Source organism: Passer domesticus, chromosome 10, assembly GCF_036417665.1.
Source record: "Passer domesticus isolate bPasDom1 chromosome 10, bPasDom1.hap1, whole genome shotgun sequence".
Taxonomy (NCBI): Eukaryota; Metazoa; Chordata; class Aves; order Passeriformes; family Passeridae; genus Passer; species Passer domesticus.
The window spans coordinates 18,314,329-18,334,399 of record NC_087483.1 but is presented as its reverse complement, the minus strand read 5'-3'; the positions used below and the strand labels follow the sequence as shown (position 1 = coordinate 18,334,399).

The 20,071-nt window shown below is 38.3% G+C and overlaps 1 protein-coding gene across 9 annotated transcripts in view; it reads left to right on the top strand.

The window, feature by feature from the left end:
- Positions 1 to 20,071, top strand: part of PARD3B (par-3 family cell polarity regulator beta) — a 531,684-nt gene that overhangs the window by 376,106 nt on the left and 135,507 nt on the right. For all 9 annotated transcript variants that reach the window (XM_064434188.1, XM_064434182.1, XM_064434186.1 and 6 more), the window contains 2 exons: positions 17,899 to 18,105; positions 19,062 to 19,290. In XM_064434188.1, the coding sequence (XP_064290258.1) occupies positions 17,899 to 18,105; positions 19,062 to 19,290 (436 nt within the window). The remainder of the gene's footprint in view (positions 1 to 17,898; positions 18,106 to 19,061; positions 19,291 to 20,071) is intronic.

Genomic DNA, 20,071 nt, shown 5'->3' with positions numbered 1-20,071 from the left:
TTATTATATAAAATGGGTTGCTGGTGCTATTTATTAATACGCATTTTTGTGTAATAAAAGATGTGCAGTGCAATATGGTTCAGAAATTAACTTTGAAGAAAAGAATTACATTGCTATTTGTATATCTCGTAAAACAGCATTATTTTTAGTGGGTCTTTCAATACAGCAATGCTACTTAGCACTTACCTACAGAGCACTCCAAAAGGACCAAGAATATCATCCCTAATTAAGTGTCTGATAAGCTTAAGAGCAGAGCAGGAGAGTTTTTCCTGTACATAGCAGTGACAAGCCAAATGGAAAGCATATTGTAGAAGAGTAGAAGGCATTTCCTTGAGATACCATTGACTATCAGCAGGTGCTTTCCCTTTGCCTCAGGCAGTGGCACAATGCTGCCCTTTCAAAACCTATCTCCTCTTGACTTTACCCATTTTTCTGCCTGATGTCTTAATAGATGAAATTTTTCATTTGCTTTTATTTAGTCTTGCATGGGTGAAGTAGTTTCTCATTGTTCTCTTTTGGCCTACAGGTAATAAGTATAATGATTGGTACTTTAACTCTATGAATGCACAGAAGATCGCTGTTGACATGAGATCAAACTTATTTATGTTTACTTTTTCTTAAATTAAAATGCCCGTTCCTTCCCTCCACACCTCCCTCCCCAGGTAGTGTGACATCTATGCTGATGCTGATCTATATCTAATTCCTGCCCTTTTTGGTTATTCACCTTCAGTTGTGAAAATTAACCCTAATCCTTCCCACATCTTTGACTTGGTTCTCTTATCTAAAAGCAACATTTTTGCACTGAATATCTGTCTGTGAGGAGAGCACATCTGTGACCTGCAAGGTTCACCTGCAGGTTCTGAAGGATGGGGGGAGCATGCAGGGCATAGTCAAGTCCCAGGAACTGCAGCTGCAGAGCATTTTTCAGTGACCTTCTCCTGTTCTAGAGTGCTCAGTTCACAGACTGAAGGGAATAGGAAAGAACCATCCATCCAGTGTGACCAGTGGGCTTAGGGCAAAGCAGAGGATTCCATGGAGAGAGTCAGACTCTAGCTGTACAGTTTGCCCAGTTTCAAAATGCTGGTTTCCTTAGAGCCATAATAGCAGCAATACCCTGACTCTGGTGCTCTGGCAGCTTAAACAGGGACTGTGGCTGGGGTCAGGACCTGGCAAACAGAGGAACAGAGCTAGTGCTTGGTGCTAGAGCTCTGCATCCATTACTGAAGGGTGATTGCACATACAAAGATTGCAAATAAAAACCTCTATTACCTTGCTATGGCAGTTTTCAAGTGTTTCTCTGTGGAAGGACCAGACCAGAGAATCTGGCATTGATTTGTTTGGGTCTTTCATGTAATTACAATTTTTGTTGCTATCTGCAATTGGCATAAATTCCTGTGTTCAAAGAAGGAGTTGTATTTTTGGATGCCAGTTGTAATGCTGCTGTTGACAAACAGATGTTATAAAAGAGAAATTCAATATAGTGTAGTTAATCAGATGCCTCTTTTTTTATTGCTTTATAATCTTCTCAGATGCCTAATTCTGAAAGCAAAATGACAAAATTGTTTGATCGAAGCTTCTGGAGTTTAATTCCTTTTTAAAAAATAGCACAGTAGTTTAATTTTAAAGGTACCCAAAAAATGAGCATTATATGAAGGACTAAATTTTGCCAGCAGTTGCATGGAATAACTTGCTGCTTATGACTAATGTCCATCACAAAATAGGTGCAAAGAATAATTCTCAGTCTGAGTTTATACTGAAAGAGCAAACACATTAAAGAAAAAACATACAGGAGAAAACAATTTATTGCAGTCATTCTTTTTCTGCCATTCTGTAGGAAATATGGATAATTCATTAAGTCTCAGAAGAAAACCCTTTGCTCCTCCTTTACTCAGGTGTGGTTTTCTGCTCTCTTTCTGTGTGCAGAGTATGGGTGTAGTGTGCAGTAGTCACTATGTTATCACCTGTTAAGTGTCATGCGTGACACATCCCATTACAGATTCTATGAAACTGGAGCCTTTTGAAGTAAAACTTTCCATTCAAGTGTCAATTGAAGCGTGGGTTTTATTTGCTTTTTCTTTGACAGAGATTGTTCTTTTACTGTCTCCTAAAATAACTCTGATATTTGTTTTTGTTTAGGGGAGGAAAAGGTAAGAATATATCGCTAGAGCCTGGGAAGATAGGAGGCTACTAGGGGAAGTGGAGGGGAGCTAGAAAAGGGTGCTGGGAATGGGGCAAAAAGGGAGATTGGGCATGTCAGTAGGTGAGAAGATGCACTGTGGGAAAGGGTGACATTATTGAGGGAGAGGGGGAGACTAGCTTGTGATGATCTAGGACAGTGGGGAAGAAAAAGCTGGCAACCAGCTGTGTGGTACAGAAAACTGCTTTCTTAAGTACAAACAAAACCAGCCAAATAACAAAACCCCACAAAAACAAAACAACCAAAAAAAATGACAACCAAAAAACCCCCACCAACACTCCACACCTAGAAAAATTTATATAAAAAGTCTGTTAATTAAAAGAATATAAGTTTGGAGGCTTGGGAACCTGAATCTTCATCTTCCTGTTTCAGTTCCTTGTCGCTGTGACACAGGTTGTGCATATTTGTCTTAAAATGACATCATTAGTGTTTATTGAAAAACCCTTGCTACCAAGGCTTTGATAAAGAGGCATGAAGACTGTTTACTGCTGATGTCAGATATCAAAGTCTGTGCTCAGTACAGTAGAGGGGGAAGGGAATTGCTCTACATGTGGAAGAAAATACTAGACCTTTCCTGAAAGAGAGAAACTAGAGTTTTGTAAATAAAATTGTCATGATATATTGGGGACATAAAATGAAAGTCTATTAGAGTGTGCACATAGAGAGAGAAATTGGACACCTCTGCTCTAGCATTTTTCAAGCCTAAGCGCTTTGCTTTGCAATTTTAATAGTACTCTTTTAAGGTCATTTTTTGTATATGATTTTAATGCATAGTCTGTTGCTTTAACTACTTTCATTAAAATTTTATGAGCCTTTTCAGAAAATCAGATGGGAAAATGCAAATAAATTATGCGTTTTATTTAGTATGTAGTAGATACAGTATTACAGTATGTGTAAACAAATAAAAATTTTTATTAATATAACAAACACTATGCTGAAAGATCCTGCTGCAGTCTATAAACCACATAGGTGATAAAGAATCACTTTGAGTTTAAATAGCTAGTGCTGGACCAAACCTCTGGATGTGGAACGATACAGAGTGATAGTATAAAAAGATTCATTATCTTAGCTATTATAAATAAAGGGGGGAGGGGGGCGGGGGTCATGAATTATGAGGCACAAGATTGAATCCAAAACCCTTAAAACGTTCATTTTCTGAGAGCAAGTGCTTAATATTTTATAAAATCCCACAGAGTTCTCTGCTTGCTTAGTTTTGCTTTTGTTCCCCTTCTTTCTCTCCTGGCAGAGCTCATCAGTAATCCTTTAAAATTCTGACCTGAGCACTCACCAGTCAGCACAGTGCTATGTGTCAGTGATTAGCTTACCTGTCTTTTAACTCCTCCTCCACCCTGTGAGATGCCAAAGCAACAGAGAAAGTATATGTAGTAGTGAACGTTACCAGTAGTGAGAGATACTTGATTTCTTCAAGCCAAGTAATGTGTTCATTTAAGTTCTGTTTGATGAGAAAACCCCAGCATCACAGGAGAAAACTTCCTAGTACCACTCGTGCAGATCAACACAACCTTGTTTTCATGGTGGTTTGGGGAGTATTTTAGGGGAGTTTTGGGGAAATTCTGGCATTCTTCTGTGTGTGTTGTACTTCGTGTCAACTCTAGATAGAGGAATACTCTCACCTAGAGTGAAAAAATGGTAAAATGATCAAAATGTAGAGCAAACTCTGCCCTTGTTTGTTTGAGCAGTTTCTCACCTTGCAGGTAGCCCTGCTCATTTCAGTGTTCCTCAGACCTCAGTGACAAAGTCTGTCTGTAACAATAACTCCTTTCAGACCTTATATAATTGGACATTTAAAAGCTCCACCTTTTTCTATATTTGATCTTGTTACAGCAAATGCTTTATGATTCAAATTTAAAAAAAGAAAAATCAGACATTTTAAGGAAGTTTTTATAGCTAAAGGGGCAGAAACAATAATTCTTCAAGTTTAATGATGAGTGACATTTACAGCACATGAAGAGACTTCACTTGCACTGCAATTTGCATTAGCAGAACAGAGTGCCTGTTTTAGTAGTGATTTTTAGAAAAGGGAAGCCAGGAATAACTCCTGTAGTAAATAGCAACTATTAACAATCAGAAGGCAAACAATACTAGAATGACTAATACTGGAATATACTTCTGCAATTAGAGCTTTCGTGTGTTTGTAACCTTTAGTAAGGAATTGTTCTTAAACTTCAAACAGAATTTCTTAGTACCGTCATATAAATCAATTGCCCTGTAGTTTTCAGTTAAGCAATTTAATTGCTTAATCAGACTAAGAACCTAGTAATTAAAATTTAACAGTCATATGATATCAGGCAATATCAATATTAGTTCTTACTCAGGGTAGCTGGTTTAGATCAAACTGAATGAAATAGAAAGCATGTTTGCAATATGCTTTAGTATGCAGGAATGTCATCTAAGTCTTCTCTAGAATTAAGAGTACAGACACTGAAGAGTGACATAGCAATAAGCCTGTATTAAAGCTGCCACAAAACACCAACTCCAAATCAGAGAGCTTCTGTGCTAGAACAGCTTTGAGGGTTGTTGGATTTTTAATTATCTATGTTGAAAAAAATTACCCCTTCAATGAAGAGCATCTATGCAAGAAAGAGCCATTGTTTCAGAACTGACTTGAAATACAGAAATAGCAAAAACAGTTTAAGAGAACATTGTGAAATTTTGTGCAGAGATCTATAGTCTTGCCATTCAAAAGTAAGCCAGTATTGCAGTATTGCAGGAATATGAGTAGTCTTGATCAGAAATTATCAGAGGTACTAAATATTAATTCTCTTTTGAGTTGGTATAACACCAAGTGCAGTGGGATTTTGGCCCATGGTTCTGTGTGTTTTCATAATGGAGGCAGTGAGGAATTGATAGAAACAGGAAGCAGCAGCGTCATTTTTGGTGGTGGGGATGTTGTTGTTGTGAACACCTTTCATTTGTAACACATCCCAGGAAGTCATACTGGAACAGACAAAAAGTCTGCATGGCCTCTGTCCTGTTTCTGATAGTATCAAATGCTAATGCCTAATGAGAAATACAGAGATATGACAAGATTCTCTTATTTTCCTCCAAGAGCTCTCCTTGCCTTCAGATATTCAGGGACTTGAAAATGGAAGGCAAGAATAATTTCTTTTAGCTGAAAATCTTCAACAGATCGTGTTTCTCTTGAGTTTTCTTACTTCCCTTTTAGCATATGTAAACTCTTAGTATCCACAACAACAGAAAAAAAATATTCACATAAGTGTTTATCAGGGTTGTTGCTGTGAAGATAAATGATGACTGATTACCCATTTCTTTCTTGCACTCTTTCAGCAAGATCTGAACCCAAGTAGTAGTTTTCAGCTCCTTCCTGGGGGACTGCTTTTTCACAGGGGGGCCAATTAAGCGTATGGTATAACAGTAATTACATTTTTTTTATCCTAATAACATTAGCCTCAGTGTTTCAAAATCTGATTTTAACTTTTTGCTCTGAAGTAAATTCTACAGTATGTTTCACTTTCCAGTGTGAGGGTTGATATAGAAGCAGCTCTGAAGAAGAGGCTGTCAAACTGCTCTGATTAACCATGTGCTAATATGCGTGAAGTTTTAAGAATTGTGTTATACTTTAGTGATTGATTGCCATAAGTGTATATTCAGCCACAGTATGGTTTGTTCTGCATTATCTTTTTGAGGCTATGGAATGGCATGCATTACACAGATTAACCAGTTTTCCCTGAGTGTGGAGAAAATACTTGTCTACAGTCAAAAGACTAAAGAAGGTGAAAATATTTGATGAAAAATAGGATACAGGGCAGAATACAGATACAAGTGTTCACTCTTGATGCACAAGAAAAAATTAGCATAATCATATGGATGTTCATAAATCTATGGGCCCAGATGGGATCCATCCCCCAGTGATGAGGGAGCTGGCAGATGAGCTTGCAAAGCCTCTCTCCATCATTCACCAACAGCCCTGGCTCACTGGTGAGGTTCCAGATGACTGGCAGCTGGCCACTGTGACACCCATTCACAACAAGGGTGGGAAGGAGGATCCTGGTTACTACAGGGCAGTCAGCCTGACCTCAGTACCCGGCGATGGAACAATTTATACTGAGTGTCATCACACAGCACTTACAGCATGGCCGGGGTATCAGACCCAGCCAGCAGGGGTTCAGGAGGGGTAGGTCGTGTTTAACCGACCTGGTCTCCTTTTATGACCAGGCAACCCTCCTGGTGGATGCAGGTAAGCTGTGGGTGTTGTCTGTTTGGACTTTAGCAAGGCCGTTCACACTGTCTCCCACAGTATGCTCCTGGAAATGCTAGAGAAATCTGGCAGAGCTGCTTAATAGCTGTGACATTGTTCAAAATGTTTGTTCTTGATGTTTCTGAAACTGACATTTATTGTAGTTAGAGCAAAAGCTGATAATTTATTTATTTTAAAACTGATATTTGTTATTTATTTAAAAAGCTACTGAACTAATAACACAAGCAGCAGTTTCTAATTTTTAGATGGCCATAGCATGAACAGAGAAGTGATGTGTTTGCAAAGAATGAAGTTTTATAGCTTTATGTTGAATGACTCTATACAGCCAAATATATTTGCCTTCCTTTGTAAGTAAACTGTCTGTAGACAATATCTGTGTTTTAGGGGCAAACAGATATCAGTGTGCTATCCTTCAGGTAATAAAAAAAGAAAATATAAAATTCAAAATGAGATTACTATAGAAAGGAAGATATTGTTGCAAGTGGTTCAAGGTATTAAATGGCAGTATGTCATCTGCAATATTATATTAGAATTTGAAAACCTTTTACTGGCGAAATCTGAAATTAAGCTAATAGGAAAAGATTAATAAAAATACCAGTTCTTTCTATTTATTTGTGCTGTATATCTGACAGCATTTTCTTGAACACACATTTATGTCCTGGTTGGGTAATGATCAACAGTAACTCCTGCTTGGCACGTTAATGTCATTACTTTGACTCCATGAAGGTGCTGTCCTAGAGGTCAGGCCCTGCTAAAGTAAACTGTCAGGCTCAAAGAAAACCAAAGCTGTGATTAAGGATTTGCAGATTCCCATTTCAGAAGTTAGCATTATCTAGCATATTTCAATGGATTCCATCAATATTGACCAAAAACCCAGTAAAATATCAGCAAAGGAAGAAACCATTACTTAATGTAAGAAAAAGAAAAAAATCAAAGCACATTGCTTGGAAAGTGGGGTTTTTTTAATATGTTAATATTTCTTAATTTTTTTAATGCTGTAGAGCTAGAAAAAGAACACTAAAAATTTGCTGTAATGTGGGTGTCTTCCAAATTATTTTAACTTTTTTTTTTAATTTTAACTGGACCGTATTCACCAGATGGACACACAAGATAAAAAATTACCCAGGGAAATACAGCAACAAACCATTCTTGTGAACTGCAGTTGGCAGAGATGCTCTTGTCTCAGAATGCACACATGATGATGTGTTTAAAGGATGAAGTAATGTTTCAAAATTGCTGGTAATCTATGATGATGCATCTTTGTACTCTTTATACTTCTAAAGCTATTAAGTTCTTACCAGACATCTGATTCCTTGAACTAAGTGAAAACCACATTTTCAAAGAGTCAACAGGTTCCTCTTGAAAGGCACATGAACCCATTTGTTTCTTCTTACTCTTTTAGCAAGACAAAGGTGTAGCTGGGGATGGCTTTCTGGATTGTTAAAATAACAAAAAGCTTTTTTAAATCTACAGTTCACTACTTTGAATCCACTACAGGCTGAATGTACTAACATCTGACACTCATGCTGTAACTTGGGTAAAATGAGTTATTGTTGCAGGCCTCTCTGTGTGCCAAAATGTGGCACTTGCAGAGTACAGTGATCAAAAGACAGATATAGGCTGGTATAAGATAACAGACAAAAGTGGAAAAGTGTTCATTTAGTCCAGCTGAGGATTTGGTCACCAGGCTTGAACCAGACTGAAAATTAACCTACCTGTTCTACTTCTGGAGTCCCTTGAGCATAGTTAGGCCTTGATCTTGGATTAAGGCTCTTGAAAATTGCAATTGCTATCAACTGTTCCATATGAAGATTAGAGTTCAGTGTCAATTTAGGATATTTCACTGTACTGATGCATTTTGATTGGATTGCTGTCTATTTGAAAAACCTACCTGTTTCTGTAGAAAAGTTGCCTTTGTAATACCAAATTTTGACATTTCGTCCAAGAATCCAACCAGCAAGTAGCTGAAGTAGTTGAATTTGGGCACTGAGTTTTGCACCTGATCCATGGCACTGTAGCAGTTTTCTGACAGACTTGATCTAGTATCTGATTATCCAAGGACCGGATTATCCTGATCTGCTCGTAACTAGAGCAAAACTCTGGTTTGTTCTTCAAGATTGTACGGGATCACTGAGCAGAATTGTGTGTTTTCTGGTAATATTGAGTCCCAACTTAGAAGAAATTTTTGTTTTTCTAAGATATGCTATGGGTTTGTCTGTATTGAAATGTCATTTGACCGTGCTTAGCCAAGCTGTCCTGGTTGCAGTATCACTCTGGCTGCTGCTTACCATCCTGAAGACATTTGGAATTTTTGATCATAATTTAGATGGGAAGTTGAGTAATTTCTCCAGGAATGTCTGTGTTGGTTGATAAGGGACACCACCAAGAAGAATTGGAATGACCCTTTCTTCTGTTTTGACACATTCCTGCAGTCTGGGTCCATGTTTTGTGTGTGCATTACACTTCACATGGGCTCTCCATTTATTGGGCTAGTGAAAGGGAACAGAGGGATGTCATTTGTACACAGGTGAGACAAACGGGTAAGAAAAGTTTGTATTGATTTGCTGTTTAAATCATATTCTAAGTTGTTCCATGCAGCAATTCTATTAGTTTTTCTAATTTGCTATTTAAACACATTGTACCAGTACAGAAATGAATATTGAAAAGATCCTAAATACATAACTTGGTAATTAATAGCATATTATCTTGAGAATACTGAAAATTGCTGCAGGAAAAACTAAACTTAGAGGTCTGGGGAGGTTCCCTTTTCCCTGGGGGATATTAAAGGCTAGGTGTGCATTTGTTAAACATCTAAGATTGTAACGAGTTTTCAAAAAACACAGATTTATGAAATGGTCTTTATTTAGGATATCTTTTATCCTTGTCAGTATTCTTTTTTAAATGCAACCTTTCCATTAAAATGGCACACCATGATATACCTAGCAAGGGAGCTGCAAACCTTTTACAGATGCTGAAACATAAATACAGTGTAATGCAGCAAATTGTACAGACTGGGCCTTAAAGTTAACCAGTATGGCTAAAGCAGTATTTTGTTGGTTTTGGGAGTGTAATGGTGTAATCCAGTTGTGACTCATGTCTGTTAAAAACTCAGAAGACAGCCAGATGTTACTGGGTGTGAGTCTGTGTCTGCACAGTACAGAACAGTTCATCAAAAGCCTTTGCTGGAGCTGTTTAGAGGAAAACTCCCTTGCCATTACGTCCATGAATTGGACTTGTTTTTCATAAGGATTCAGTTTTGTGGAAGAAAGTCTTGAAAATACAAGTTTACCCAGATCCAGCCAATGTTAGAAGAACATGGAATGTAGATGTGAAAAGGGAGCTTTCCTTCCTAAAAGTTGCAGTGAAGGATCTGGTTCCCAGCATACTTGCACACAAAGCTTGAAGAATTTCCTTTCAGTCCATTTTGAGTTGTTGGTGAATAGAGGGGGGGAAAATTATTATCCAGATGGAAGAAATTTTCCCACTTCAGTTATTCTGATGTGGCAAGAGGGAGCTGTGTTCTTTGAGCTTTTTGTTTTTCTAAAAATAATCTTCCATCTCCGTAATGAGCGCAAGTGAAGAAGTTTCAGTACAGATAGTTTGAGGGGAAAAAGAAAAACAAAAAAGTTGAAGCATATAAAATGAAGCTTAGTTGGAGTCCCAGTATCAGTACAACTATGGATTCAGCTTTGAGGAATCTGTAATAAAATACTGCTATCAACTTTATAAGCATTCAAATGATCTTAAAATTCTCAGTAGGAAATATAAAGGAACCTTTGCTGAGGACTTTTCCTGAAAACCTTCATAATCCTTTCAGATTCGGCAGGGATTTTGAGTCTCAGCCATGTCAGATGTTGGATAACTCTTTCTCTTAGTTAATAGTAGGTTTGACAAAATTCTGCATATTCCCATTCAAGAGTTGGATTTTTGAAATGAACTTTTCAAAACTGTTTGAAGACCAATATTATTGAACTCATAAACAAAACAATTTCAAAAATATGCATGACTTTATGAATGGCCTTTGTGTTTTACTAGAGAGAGATTGATTACAGGTGTATGTCCACCTTCTTTATAGGTTATCTGCTGGCAGCTTCAAGCAAAACGTGCATTAATTTCTTAAACTGAGAAGTAACTTATGCACTTTCCTTTGAAATACAAATAGATTAACAGAAGAAAATAGATTTTTGTAAATTCTCCTGGAATTCAATCTGTACATCAAACCAAATGTAGATGAGGAGTGAAAGGTGCAATTCACTACTTCTTTTGGTCTGCTTTATTTGAAAGTGTTGTAAGGAACGACTTGTTTTGCATTCCTGTGCTAATAGGACACACTAATCACTAGGAAAGGTGATTCTGGTTTTGTTCAGGGCTTATGAATTAAGGGTTATTACTGGAAATGGCTCATTTACTCTGTACAGGCCTGAGACAGAAAGTCTGAGTCCTCTGAAGCTTTTGTAAATACATGTTGCAGAATCTTCCCAGACTGAGATGTTTGCCTGTTTGTAGCCGGCTAATCCAGAAGTGCTTCCCTGATAAGGTTAATGCCCAGTTAATTGCTCCTAGCCTTGACACACAGTTTAATTGCTATTTGGCCAACATATGCTTGTTGCTTGCTCTGTGTAAAATTTTAGCAGATGTAGTGGTGCAAACTTACAGACTGGTGGAGGGCAAACAAAATAAATACAGTATTTTATGTTCTTTTAATTCAGGGCCAAGTGGATTTGGATGAAGTGTTTATTTAGTTTGCTGGCTGCTTCAGATGCTGTGGCATATTGATTCCTTTTATTACTAGCAGCCATTTAACCTGACCTCTCTCAGATCCAGTATTTTAAAAGCCATAAATTTTAACTTTACTTATGAGCAAGGACTGAAATGCTGTGAAAGCCTTTTTATTAGTAGAGCTTTGCCTTACTCCATGTTCATGTGTCACCCATGGCAACAATATTTAGAGCATCTTAAATTAGAGCGGCTGTTGGGCAGCTCGGTGGTGGTGGGGTTAGCAATAAAAAGAGCTCATAAATATCTCAGGCATGTAGGATTCACTGATCAAAGTATGGGCAGGTACAAAAGCAATGCCATGATTAGCAAAAGGTATTCTTTTCCTGGTTATTTTCTTAAAACTCTTTATTTACTTAGTCTTAATGTTCACAGATAAGGAAGATTTTTTTAAATTGCTAGTTAAATTGCTCATATTGAAATGTATTTTCCTTTGCTGCCTTGGCTTTTTTTTTTTTTTACAATAAACATCTTCCTCGTTTCATTAACCTAAATTAATCACCAAACAACACTTAAAGCAATCTTTAACGTGCAGCTTATGTAAGTATTTATAAAAATGTGCCCAGGTCAAAAATTGATGCATAAAAATGACATACCACTCTTTAAATTATAAATAATATGATTGTTTCAAATTTCTTTCTGCATTCACATGTATAGAACTCAAAAAAGCTTTAGATTAGTGATAAAAACACAAAGCTTAATATGAACTTGTTGCATTCTTCTAATTTGTTACTTCTGATTTAAACTAGTAATTTTATAAAATGTTATTTCAGGCTTGATGACTAAGATTGAGTAATAATTCAGTAGTTTATTTCAAAGTAGGCTTAAGACTTAAAATAAATCATAACCATGATTTTAATGTAAGTTTTGGCTTGCTTCCTTCTGTTCTAGTACTGAAGAAGTTTCCCCATCTGTCCCACAGATCAAAGGTAACACTCTAGATGTTAGCCTCATACCATCAGAAGTGACTTTGTTTAAATATTAGTGCAGGGACTCTCTACTTCATTTTAAACTTTGGCCTGGGAACAAAAATGTTGGTTTAGTTTGAGAAGCATAATTTATATCAATTAGTCTCAGAAAGTGTCACATTTCCCAATCTTTTAAAGCTGGATTTAAATGTTTGACCTTTTCAGAGGGCAGGTGTGGAAGAAGAAATAAAGCAATCACAGGGCACTGGAATTTTTTTGCTACTTCTCAGTTCCAGACTGATCAATTTACAAGGTGCTTGAAACCACTGGGGAATCCTGTTTTCTAAAAACTGGACATTTTCCTGTCTGCATTGGTTCTTCTATTGCAGTTTTCCTCTAGCAGGTTGTAACACTTATAACTCAAGTCAGTTTATACATAAATATCCTTGAGGAGAAAGCTCCTGCTTTGTACGAGAGAAGTAGCTTGATTTATATTGGGACCTGTTTGGAGGGTAAGTGCTTCAGTTTGCACCTTCCTCTAGGAGAGCACTAATCTGCTGGAGAAAGAGGGATTCACATGTCTAGGAAAACTGCCCTGGATGCAGAGCTTTACTGTGAACTGGAAGGTTATGCGAGAGGGTAGATTTCTGTGAGCAGCAGAAGAAAAATAATTACTTCAGCAGATAAGATCACAGGGTTTCTATGCAAAGACAGGCTTGGCTGCATTTTGTCTGACATTTAGCACTAACCTGGGAAATGCACATGCCCCATCACTGAGGCTGTTGCTTGAACCTCTGCCTTTGCTTCTAATTCTTAGCTTTAATATTATTGCACTGGGAAACTTGTTAGCATTTTTGAGATGTTTAATGCCATACATATTCTTTGTGAAATAGCAGCATGTTTGATTGCAGTGTTGTTTGTTAGTGATAAGACTGTAGGAAACAGCGACACCACCATACGTTTCTAAGATGACAATAGTGCATTTTCACTTTCTGCCTAATGGCTGCCTTATTGCAAGCATTTCCTTTTCAGCTGGCTAAGGCTCAACATACCTTCTGGGCCCCAAATTGTGATCTGTCATTATTCATAGCTGAAATTGCAGTTTGTGCAAATGCAGGCTAAATTGCAATCATTATATGTAGTAAATAGATTGAAATATCTGTAAATCTGAAGACTGTAGCTGTCTCTTACAATCAGAGAACATGTTAAATTCTCCTATGCTTTGATTTCTCTTTATTAGATTTTGTTTTTCTGTCAGTTGCAGGGTTGTTCTGTATTCAGTATTTCTGCTTATTATCTGGAATGCTTAGATTGAGGTATTAAATGAGCAAAACTATATATCTTGTCTTTAATATGTAAGTGCAAGATAGTGATTCTTCTCTTGCTTTTCATCAAACCCTTAATCTTTTCTATGTCACCTGTATAAATTAGTGTTGAAGAAAAAGCTACCATGTGATCTAAGACTTTTCTGCAGAAATGTTATCTTAAAGCTCTTCATTTGAAAATCACAAGCTAAAAGATGTAATGACTTTCAGATTCCTCCTTCCTAAATCATTCTCTGCATTGAATTGGTGGATGATTGAAGGAGTATGTGAATATAAAAATATAAGAGAGAGGAAAAAATCCTTTGTAGTTTTGCATACTGTGAATTGTACCAGAAATAAATGAAACTGCATTAAACAAATGGTTAAGAAAGAATGGAACATGCAGTAATTTAAGTCACCATATGATGTTGCAGTCTGGTAGAGTGAGGAGTTGGTCTGTTAGGCTGGGGTAGGCCTGAGTTCAGTGAGCCCAAGCTGAACATCATGAGTGCTGCTGGAGGTGTGTCCAAAGCAGAGCAGGCACTGAGCTGTACCTGCTTCCTTTGAAGCTGTTGCCATATCTCCCTCTGAGTGCTGCCACTGAAGAAGCCACCACCAGTGCTTCATGCTCAAACAGTTGTTTTTGCCTGCTGAAAGTAGTCTCGTGTTCTCTCCGGCATCCCGGCATCCACAGGATAGAACATTCATTGTTTTCATAACTATTTTCTCTTCCACAGGACCACATGAACCTCCACTATGTGCAATGCAATAGGAACCAGCACTGTGTGTGTTTTGGGAATTGGCAAAAACAGAATCAAATTATTTTTAATTTGTTACAACTTTTTGTTTATTGTATTTTCTCAGTTCTAGTGATCCTTTCCTTTCCTTTTCCTTTATAGCTTTTTTTCTACCTCACTATGTCTTTCAAAATGTAAATAGTAAGTTAGTCTAGCTCACATAAATATGTTCCTCTAAGTATTCTCCTTTAGGCATATTCCTGTAGTTTTGGTTTTCAAGAAGAAACATTATCTAGAAAATAAAGTTAATGATAAATATATCAAATGTTTACTCTTTAGGGTGTCTTGGGAGTTGTATTTCATATAGAGTGACAGTGATTCATGGCTTCTCTTCATTTTCATTCCCTCTGTACGTGCCTTTGGGGTGGCTTGCATTGCCCACAATGCTGTGTCATTTGTTTCCCTTTGATTTTCATGACTGACATCTTGCTTTTAGCACATTTCCTTCAGCTGGGCTATAAAAAAAAGGAATGTGCAGATGTGGGAAAAAGATAATATTGGAAAGACTAATAATAATAGTAATAATAGTAGTAATAAAAGAGTAGAAAGCTGGTTTACTTTTACCAGTACATTAAGAATTAAAAAATCTGTGTTAGCCATGTTGGCATTGAGCAGAAAATTAATGTAAACACCATCTTTCAGTTAAAGGATGATCAGTTACAGATAAAATCTAAGAACCAGCAATTTGATTTCAGCCAGTCTAGGCAGGTAGTGATGTCAGCTGTTGTTTTCTCTTATAAATTCAGGAGAGATGTAAAAAGTAATTCACCATTTATAAAAACAATAAAGTGGGTGCTTCACTTGGATTTTTATCATTGTGATACAAGAAGCAGTAAAAGAAGAGCTCAAGAATTTAAAATCCATAAAAATAAACATTTTAACACAGTGAGCAGCTGAGTTTCTTATTGTCAAACTATGTTTTTGTATTAAAAGGCTAGATATAGACACACACCACGTATCCCCAGAAATGCTTGCTAATAGCTTGTAAAAGATAAGAGAGAGTTTTTGGTGTTTATTTGTTGGTTTGGAGTTTTTTACCCATGAGATAAAACACATTTTCAGGCTTATAGCAGTTCTAAAGGTCTGCAGAAATGAAAAAGCTACTGGTGTGGGCAGGGGAAGGCAATTTCCCAATTTGGGATGCAGTCCTTGTCCATTATGGAGTTTTGTACATTTTTCTGGAAAGCATCCAGTAATGGATGCTGGCTCAGAAAGCAAGGGGCCAGGTCTCCCTGCTTGGGGAAGCTTTTTAGCTCCTGTATCTTTAGCTGTGCTCTAATGTGTGATTACTGCAGCTCTATAATGAAAGGGGAGAAAAAAGAAATAAAAGCTGAATTGTAAAAAAATACAAAGTTCTCACTGTTGTTAGTGAAATTTCATACCAAATCATTACAGTCTTAGAATGGGTCAACTGAATGTTCAATAGCAATCTGTGAGTGAGGGTTCTCAGTAAGTTTTTGAACAAATGAGGACACCTCAGTGTGCTCGGGTGTCACAGGGCTGAGTCCCAGTGTGCTTGGGGAGGCTGAGCACACAGCTTGCTGTGGGTTACATGTGTCACATGAGTGCCTCACTCCAAACTTCAGGTGTTGGTTGCATTTTCTTAGGAATGGCCTTCATACATTGCAGTCTTCCAGTCTGAGGAATTGGCTCAGCTTTATAGAAAACAGGCTGTAACCAGCATTTAACTTGAGACTTTTTTTTCAGGTAATGGAGCTTAGAGCAGTGATTGAGTGTAGTACAGCTTGCTCTGGGATGTGTGTGTGAGCACTTCTGTACTTTTCTGGCCAGCCAGGCAGCTGTAGCAGCAGTCTGGAGTCAACATTGGCTGCTGGAGCTCCCAAAGCCATGGACCCACATGGCCCTGCTGGAGGCAGACACATGCCCAGCCCTTCCTTGCAGATTCTGCATCACCTTGAAGCTGTTCCCAATGGCTGCTCCTCCCGGCAGGCTCGGAGCAGAGTGCTGGGGACCCACTGCCTGCAGGCCCCCAGACCTCAGCCCCTGGCAGCCCTTACCCCCAGCCCCTCGGTTTGCAGCCCTGCCAGTGTGCTGCTGTGTCCTCCAAACAGCCCACCAAGGCTGGCTGCTGACTGACACTTTAGAGAGCTTCCCCTCTGCTGATCAGTGCCTTTTACTTGGCCTTTTTCCTCACCGTTATTTTTCCCTTGGTTTTTCTCCTTCTCAGCCTGTGATAGGCACCACAGTGCCTCCTACTGATGTAGAAGATTTTAGTGATTCTTAGCACCTTTATGTTCTATGCAGGTCATTCCTCTAACTCTGCTTTAGCACTTGTAAATTTGTCAATAATGATAGTCTCCAGAATGGCAATTAGTGAACAGAAGAAGGTTGCACTGCGTGATGGAGCAGCCACAGCGTTCCCTTAAACCTGTTTGTCTCCACACACACCCCCAATCCCCAACTTGTTTTCAGCTACATATCAGTCTGTAGGTAAAAGAAGTGTAAATTGCTTTATGTAGGCACTACTGACAAGTCTCTATTTGGTGCCAATTCTCAGCTTTTTTACTTTTAAGAATTCACTCAACATGCTGTTCAGAATTACTTGTACTCTAGGATTGCTAAAATCACAGCAAATCAGACTAACATATCTGTCTTTTCTGTGACCCTTGAAAATCCCTTCGGGCATGACAGAATGGACATGGAGGTGAAGGGCTTCTCTTAATGTTCTCCTGTTGCTTTTGTTAGTACTACTTAAACATTGAAAGCAAAAGCACTTGTGTTCTCAAAGACAGAAGGCATATTGCAAGGCACAGTCTCTTACTCAGTGTTTCTAAGACACATTTACTGTTCTGCCATATAAAAACTAAGTAGATGCTACAAAGGCTTTTAAATTAAGCTGTGAATTTCTTCATTGATTGGAGTGCATCTATTCATTGAATTTTGTTCTTTACCTATTCTACTATCATTTTATTAATACTAATTAACACAAATGCTGCCACAAAATAAAGCCTTTCTAAGGTCATACAGTCAAGCAACTAAAGAGAGAGAAGGTTTGGGAAACTCAGTATTTCCTCTGTTTTTCTGTGAAGTGCTTTCTTAAGCCTGTAATCAGGGAATGAGGCAGTGACAGCAACATCATTTATGTTAACCTGTGCTTTGCCTGTTTCTTGAAAAAGCTGCTGTGCGTATTGTTATCATAGCACTAGTTTCAGCTTGAAGAAAAAGATTGGGCAAAACTTAGAGGGACCTAATAATGTATCTTCTCTCAGGAGAAATGTGTTTGAAAATATCAACCATTCATACAACCTATCTCCTTCTAAAAAGCAGGACACTTGTTGTGTAGCAGTGTTTGGTTTTGTGAGGCTAAAGATGATGCTCTCCTTGAGACTGTTGGCACTGTCCAGTTGGACATCCCTGGCAAAGGTGGGGGAAGCAGCCCCATTCTCATCACTGGTGTGGGCTTTACAGTGGCACAGAGCGAGCCAGCTATCACCCATCACTTCGTCAGGTCTGTAAATTATGTGCCATTCCCTCCAAGTCTGAATGGGGATATCTGCTGAACTAGGTTTAACTTGATGTTATTTTTAGAACAAATTACATTGATTGCATACTATTTCAAAGGCCCCAAGTAATAAAGTACACAATTAAATGTATCTGACTAGTTTAATTTCTCTGTGTGGTTTTTGGTATAAAAACTTAACCATTTGTTTTCCAGACTCTTCTGGCAAAGATTTTGGTCCTACTCTGGGATTAAAGAAGTCCAGTTCTCTTGAGAGTCTTCAGACTGCTGTGGCTGAAGTGAGGAAGAATGAGCTCCCTTTCCACAGACCCAGGCCTCACGTGGTGCGGGGTCGGGGATGCAATGAGAGCTTCCGAGCTGCCATTGACAAGTCTTATGACGGACCTGAGGATGGAGAAGAGGGTATGTTGCTGATGGCACTGACTGAGGGAGCCACCTTCACTTAGCACTGCTATGGGCCAGCTCCATAGAGCACCATGAGCCAGTGATTTAGTCCAATTGAAGCTGATCACATTTTAAAAGCTGTTCACATCTTCCACTGAATAGAGCTGTCTTTGCAGTACCCCATCCAACCTTGACTGGGTTTAGTGTAAAGTCTTTCACTGATCTCCTTTGGGGCAGGGGTGGGTTGGAGGATTTAGAACTCAATCCTTAAATAATTATGTTTTTCAACTTCAAGAAGCAGCTGCTTTCTTCAGATTACATTAAAAATTATCTCTCTTGTTTTACAATTCCCCCTTTTCCAGCCAGGAAATTTGTTTCATGTTGTAGATAAGGCAGTGCATTGATAGCACCCTGCTGCTCATTCTGTCACTATGGGTTTTATAGACCCCAGTCTGGAAATACGTCTCCTTTAGCATGGGGCGTAAAACAGTGCTTGGATCCTGAGCCCCCCAGCAGAAAGAAGACTGCTCTTTTCCAGCCAGACGGTACATTTTATCCATTTCTTGTTCAGCCACTGAAATAGAAAGATTCCAGGGAGTGAATGAAGTTATTTTGTTACATAGGTTGGTTTTGCCAGTCACCAGAATCTCTTGTTGAAGTAAGCTCTCTGTTTGAAACCCAGCACGTGGTTAACAAGCTAGATTTCAAAGAGAACAAGTGCTTTACTGTATCAGGATTTTTATATCAGGAACAATAATTAGAAAACAATTCATTAAAATAATTCTGCATTTAATTTACAATACAAATCTGTTTGAATCCACTAGATCTGCTTAGTCTGCTTTTTAAATTATTCAATTAAACGAGTAAGTGTTGTGAGTCATTTGAGCTCTTTGTAGACACTCTTGCTGTATTTCACATGTTTGTATTTCAGTGGCCCGTAGCCATCCTCACTGCTTCTTTTTCATTGTGTGCAGATGGTGGCTCTGATAAGAGCTCTCACTGTGGTCAAGAAGCTCAAAATGTGGAATCTGCCCATCCAGGGAACCCTGAAATGGAAGATGCAGAAATCAAAGCGAAAAAAGACAAAAAAAGTAGGGAGAAAGAGAAGAAAAAGGGCAAATCTAAAATCAAAGAGAAGAAAAAGAAGGAAGAAAATGAAGATCCAGAAAAGAGAAAGAAGAAAGGCTTTGGTGTCATGTTGAGGTATGGCATTTTACAAAGCAAAACAGCCACCCATTCTCGTTATAAGATAGGAAACAACTGATGCTTTCATAAAGTAATGGAAAAATTATTTCACTTGGACTCAAATAATGTTTATGTTATTGAGAAAGAAAGCAGTTTATACTTTTACACCAAACTTGTAACTGCGGCAGAAGACATTTGGCAGACAAAATGTCTTTTTGTGCCTTTGAAATGCATTCCCATATGTCAGAAAAGATTCAAGGTTTTAGGCTTAAAGCAAACATGTATCGGTGGGGAAGGATTTGTGGGGAATATTTCTGAGTAATACAAATCCTGCTCCAACACTCAGACCTTTGCCTTCTCTTCCCTTGCTTATCTGCTCCCTTCACAAGCTGCAGGGAGAGCAGAATTCCTTGTGCTATTGCAAAAGGTCTACTAACATTTGCAGTTGCTGAAAGCCACTACCTATGATAAAATCTTTGCTTCGTGGCTTCAGACATTGCCTGCAGTGAACAAAAGTTCACTGTCCTCCCTGCCCAGCATGCAAGTGTTCGGATTTCTGCTGTGGCTATTTGTTCTGTGGCTCTGTAAACTCTGAGTCATCAGAGTTCTTCAGGCTGTTTCCTTGCTCTTGCTGGAGCCTTTGGTGCTGCAGACACTGGTTGCTGACACCCTTCCCTCTGGTACCTGTTGACTCTGTAGAGTATTTGTGTGTTTCAGTCCAAGTAGCTCTTTGCATTTGATACAGAGTATATGATACTTTTTTTTTTTTTTTTGTCACATGGAGGAGATTAAACTGAAG